The 6,000-nt window shown below is 43.3% G+C and overlaps 1 protein-coding gene across 3 annotated transcripts in view; it reads right to left on the bottom strand.

The window, feature by feature from the left end:
• Positions 1–879: 879 nt before the first annotated feature.
• The window catches only part of Elovl6 (ELOVL fatty acid elongase 6), a 108,500-nt gene continuing 103,379 nt past the window's right edge, over positions 880–6,000 (bottom strand). For all 3 annotated transcript variants that reach the window (XM_028856655.2, XM_028856649.2, XM_028856643.2), the window contains one exon: positions 880–5,041. In XM_028856655.2, coding sequence (XP_028712488.1) covers positions 4,611–5,041 — 431 coding nt within the window. In that variant the 3' untranslated portion in view covers positions 880–4,610. The remainder of the gene's footprint in view (positions 5,042–6,000) is intronic.

Here is a 6,000-nt window from a genome sequence, read left to right as displayed (position 1 = left end):
CTGAGGGACCAACCAACAAGCTACTGAAGAACTTGACTACAATGCAATTATTTTGTGGGTAGGTGAGGATACCTTGTGGGGTGTGGACACAGAAACATCTGAATTTGACTTTGTTTGACCTGCAATCAAAGCAGTTTCCAAGACTCCCCCAAACACCCAGATGGTCCCCTCTGCATCCATCACAACTTTAGCAAATGTTTGCAGGTAAAATGGAAGCCTGGGTATCTAGCACTCTTTCTGAGAACCCTGACTCTTCCAAGGATTGAGGATGAGTCAAGTACTGGGTTATATGAGAGGCTTTCAGGGTGTTCTGTGATGCTCCTAGTGGGTCTATTTTAAATGGCCTTTCCAGCTGTGGCCTCACCTATGGCTCATACGTGTTTCTAAGTGCAGTCTGTCACAACAGGCACTGAGAATTCTGGACAAGCACCAGCATCTATTTTGTGTCACTATCAGGTACAGAGGACGATGGCTCAATGACCAACTAGAATGCAAAGCTTCGTATTGAGTGTCCAAACAGAACAGGGCATCCTTGCTTCATTAGATGTCACTTTAACGCACAGAAGTGACAGATCATCTATTGTGAATTCTCACCCAAATCACTTTCTGACGGCAGAGAGCGCAGATACCAGGAAATGGGGTGCTATACCTAAGAACAGGGGTGGAGTAACATTGAGCTGTATAAGACAATGATTCACGTGACCACAGGCTCTACAATTGTCCCAAACCAATAGCAAAATATTCATTATCAAAACAAAGACTGGAAAAAGACACATTTGAAGACTAAGCTCTGGACTATCATCATGGTATTCTCACCCAACTGTTGCTCTCTAGGATCGACACCTTCGCAGGGAAATGCGCCTACACAAAGATCCTGCACGTACCACTCAAAGCTCAGAACTCTGGGATGGAGTCTAAAGTGGTCTTCTCCATTCTCCTAGGAACTCCCTTGACACTTGTGCCGTCCAAATAGTAGTCCAGAGACCATTCCATCTCCTGGAAAAGGCTCTCAGCATGTACTACAGCCTACGCTCATCTGTGTCTGGCAGTCTCAGGGTAAGAGATCCTCCTATCAGAACAAGATGCTAACCGGATATTCCCAGCTAATTGAGCAGTTTGGGAATATAGCCAGACTTCTGGAACGTTCCACACCAGCGTAATAGTGCTTTTCACTCTAATATAACAGAATTTATCCCATCATAAAGATCTACTTGACCTAAAACAAACAACAAAACAATCTGTGGGTGTCTTCCCTGGAAGAGTTCTCCTAGGCTCCTGGAGACTTCGAACCCACAAGGAAGCTTCTGAATGAGCTAGTGGGTCAGTCGGTCTCAACCTGTAAGTGAAGACAGCTGGAGACACAGCATGGACATAACGAACCTGCTTTCTCCTGAAGCAATGCGTACGCATTTTCCTCCAGTCTCAAGTTCCTAGAGTGAAGTAGGATTAGAAAACTTGGTGGGTGGGGAGGGAACGACACGGGACTGCCTGAAATAATAACCTTGAGAACTGTGATTTTTAATTCAATCCTTTGGCCTGGCATTGTATAAATACGATAAATAAATAATAGTAACAGTTGTTCATTTCTCCTAAGTGACACTAGAAGGTCCAGATAAAAATCTCCTACTGTGTGAACGGAGTGTTTCTCACTAGAATTTCATTGCAAACTCACACATTTTGAGTTGATGCTCAGACCTAGTGAACAAAACCACATGTATATGAAACCAAGGGTTTGTTTTCATTTAATCCAGGAACAGGGTTTTTACCACACTGAGGTTGGAATGCAGTGAGAACTCTCCAATAGAAAGATAATCTATTGTAGCGTAGTGGGGGCAGCTAGAACACCTGCTTGCCCGGAATGTTAACTGACAGCAATATTATCGAGGTGGCAGTCGATTCTCTGGCGGGTTTCAGATGTGTCATAGGCCAGTGGTCTAGCCTCGTATCTTGATATAATTAGAGCAGCTAAGCTGATACGTTAAAAACTGTGTGCTGAGCCTATATCAGAATTCTGTTTTTTATAAAACATGTGGCTTTTTCTTCCCATGATGAACACCGGAGATGCCTTTAGATATATTTAGCTGGTTTCGACACTATGTATTAGATATTCATCCTGCACACAAAAAGTCTAAGTTTATTTTACAAGTGAACACAGCATGAAGCGAGCGTCAAGATTAAGGTGCTTTGGAAGCATAGCTTAGTCTTTTTAAAAGTTTATGCTTATTTCCATATCATAACCTGTATTCTATGATAAATATCTGAATGAAACTGAATCAACCAGATGAGCCTCAGGCTGGCCCTGAGTAGATTCAAGTCAGCCGACAGGTGATTTCGTCTTCACTATTTTGCTCGCTTTCTTCTGTAAGGCAAGGGGAAGGCTTATCATTGTACACTACTGTGCATTTAGGAAACTCCAACAATTATGTCCTAAGACTCCACTTGCTCTAGGGGCTCTATACTTTCAGTTCGAGTCAACTTCTGCCCTAATAATGACAACACATCCCTCCGATCACGTCTCATCTGTCAGCTGACAGGACGCCACCACACACCATGTTAACATGGCTGCAACAGCTCCCCCAGCCCGCTTGGCGCTGGGCCTTCAGTCGTGGCTTTACCTGCATGGATTCTTTGTTCACTGTGTAACCCATTCACACAGAATGGAATCAAACTTTATTCTTTTCTAATTCCACCCATCGACAAGCTGCTGAAAACCCCCATGCCATCTCACAGAAAGGCTGCGCAGCTGTTTCACGAATGACAGATAGCACGATTAAAGCTAAAATAATATAAAAATAATTTGGAAAAAAAATCCCTTTTACTGTACACTCTCAAGTAAAGGAAGGTAAGTGATAGTTTCTGCTAGCCAAAAATTGTGGTTACTATTCGTGTGGGCTTTGTAGCTCCGTGTGCGTCACACTTCTGTGTGGACGTGGTTATGAGTGGATAATCTACGCACTGTAGTAGCCTCTAATGGTTTCATCTAGTTTGCCTAATCCTTAAGCTACTTAACCAATTAGAATACTAGTATATCACATTGAACAACTTTACATAATTGCATCTTTGAAATATTAGGAACACATTTATTTGGCTTGTAGAGGACTGAAATATTACAGATAACATTGTCTCGCTTTCTCTTTTTCTTTCTTTCTTTTTCTTTTTTTTTAAAGAATATGGCTCTTAATATACTGACTTTCTGAGTTCCCAAGTGAAAGTCACTTTAAAAATTTATGAAGCTTACTTGAAGCAGAGAGGTTCTGTTCTAATTTGGTCAAATTTGACAGCACTTAAAACTTAGGAATTAACCTACGCAGGCCCTGTGTGGTCAACTATTTTCAACCTATTATGAAGTGTGTTTGTTGAAGTTTCTCACTCGGCCAGCAGAGGGCACTTCATATACCTCTGCATTGCTCAGGGAGCAAATGCAGAAGATGCAGAAACACAGTGTTTACCCCAAATCAGGCAGAGCCCCGCAGATCTGTTTTTGAAAGTCACAAAAATATAGAAAACATGGACTGGGGCCTATTTGGAAAGTCAGGAGTCTGTGTGAAGTTAAACAGGAGGAGAGGCCAACATACTGTCTGTCTCCTGGACGAATCTCTGGTCTTTTCCCGTGGTCCTGCCCCCTTTTCCAGCTCAGTGGCAATTGGCTGAGTTTTGTTACAGATAGTACAAGATTCCATCTTCAAGTCAACTGAGCTTCTGGTCTTTTCAATCCTGCAATTTTTCTTCTGTCCTAAAGTCTGGGGCAGCTGAACAAAGGATGCTTCCTATCTTACCGAAGAGCAGAAATAACAGTTGTCCGTGGGACGCTTCAACTACACGGTCTTCTTGGGATTTGGGCTGCATGATTTCTATTCTCCCAGAAATAAAGTATCACGAGGAAGCACTGTCCTGTTTGGTTGTAGCAAACTCAGTAGCCTGAGGCTGTGCAGTGATGGGGGAGGGTATCTATCTTTTTTTATTTCAGCTGCAGTAAAAATAATTAAGACATCTTTTGTCCAGGGGCTACAAGCTAGCCTTCCTTTAAAAGGCCTTGATTTTTGCAAAAGCATTGCTGTTCTAGATATAAACCCTGTGTCTCTTCCATGTTTATCTTTTTCTACCAGTTCTGGTTTCATGTTGAAAAGATAGAAAGAAGTGTGTGTGTGTGTGTGTGTGTGTGTGTGTGTGTGTGTGTGTGTGTGTGTGTGTGTGCCCCCGCACGCACACATAGTTTGAAAAGGGGAACTTCTTTACCCTTAGAGAAATATAACTCTGAACTGATTTTTCCCCTCTTCCTGTAGTGTTTTGCTTGTTTCCCACTAATCTCTCTGCCCGTGGCTCCCTTTGGATCAAGTGTGTTCTAGAGTTGACAGATAAGAGGGGAGGGGCCCCTCAGCAGCAGTACTTTGAGATGGAGATGTGCTCAGTGAGTCCTCACCCAAAAAGGATCATAAACTTACTGGGTTAAGTCAAACTAATCATTGCTCCCAAGCTGCCTCGGGTTGTGTCTGCTCCTACGTTATGTTTTGTTTTGTTTTAGCTGCACCATATGATTCCTTGTGCCATTTTCTTTTGTCGGTTATTTTTCGTGATGACCCTGAGCTCTGTCTTCCTCCTCAGTTCTGACACTATTCAGCCTTCGCGGTTTTCTTCATTTTGCCGATGTAGGCCTCGAAGAAGAAGTGGCAGAAGAGCACAAGGTAGCTGAGGTACATGAGTGAGGACCAGAAGATGTTCTGGAAGTGGGAGTAACACTGGTCATTGTCGTGCTGCATCCAGTTGAAGACCAGGTAGTTAATGACACAGCCCATCAGCATCTGGGTGATCTGGGACAAGGTGATGAACATGGCAAACTTCCGGGAGACTCGGAAACCCGCAGCCCGCAAGGCGTAGTAAGAGTACATGACGGCATGCACGCCATAGTTCATGGTCATGAACCAACCCCCCCCAGCCACCATGTCTTTGTAGGAGTACCAAGAGTACAGCAGCACTGTGATGTGGTGGTACCAGTGCAGGAAGATGAGCTTCTGTTTCCGCAGGATGATGAATATCGTATCTCCTGGAAGACACAGAGAGCAAACAAAAGCGTGTGAGGCCCACAGCTGGCTCGGGAAGAAGTCGGGTAGCAATCTTCAACCAGCAAGACAGGCTACTCTTCCAGACACTCAAGAGAAAATCTTACTGATTTCTGATCTGAAACAGACATTATCAACCAGACTCAACCACACGCAAGTGGAAGCATGACCAGAAGAAGACAGGTGGCTGGTCTCAGAGCAAGTATGACCAGGAGGCAGACTGAAATGCAAACTCAAGTGACCAACGAAATGCTCTTAGGCATCTCAATAGTAAAACCATAATTACCCTTAGTTAGTTAGGTAGTTAAAAAAAAATATAGCTCACAAACATGTATCTCGTGAGCTCTCTGTAAAACATGGAGTCCTTGTAAATGAGAAAGACATGATTCAGGACAGGAGATGTAGCTCTGTGGTGGCACAGGGCTGGCCTGACACTGGCCAGGCCCTGGGTCTGATCTTCAGTGCCCGCAAGAAGTGAAAGCAAACCAAAAGAGAAACGAGAAGAAGAAAACCCAGATTAAACAGAGACAAAGGCAGAATAAGGTAGAAACAAAAGACACCACGAGAATACTGGCGACCATTTATTTATAGCAACCAGTGAATCAAGTGAGGAAAACCTGAAAACAAGCCTTAATTTTATGACACGAGTATTAAAAAGCTCTCCAGAATGTCAACTTTTTCGAATGTCAACTTTTTCCATAACTCTCTCCGATATAAAGAAAAAGAAAAACCCATTGGTTTGAAGTAGGGAATTTATATAAAAGCTAGAGCTATGCTCAAGTAGGTAGCTGTTCTCTCTATGTGCCATGATTTTGAGAAATATATTCTATAGGACCTTGATGGGGGGAAATAAAGCGAGTCGTAACAGATTCACACAGTTAATGCTGCTTCCACTGCCCAAGCGCTGTAGTGATCAGACATGGCGAGACCGTCTTCAGGACAG

The sequence above is a fragment of the Peromyscus leucopus genome, chromosome 6 (assembly GCF_004664715.2).
Source record: "Peromyscus leucopus breed LL Stock chromosome 6, UCI_PerLeu_2.1, whole genome shotgun sequence".
In the NCBI taxonomy this organism is placed as follows: domain Eukaryota; kingdom Metazoa; phylum Chordata; class Mammalia; order Rodentia; family Cricetidae; genus Peromyscus; species Peromyscus leucopus.
Note: the sequence above shows the minus strand (reverse complement) of the source record. Positions and strands in the feature narration are given on the sequence as shown.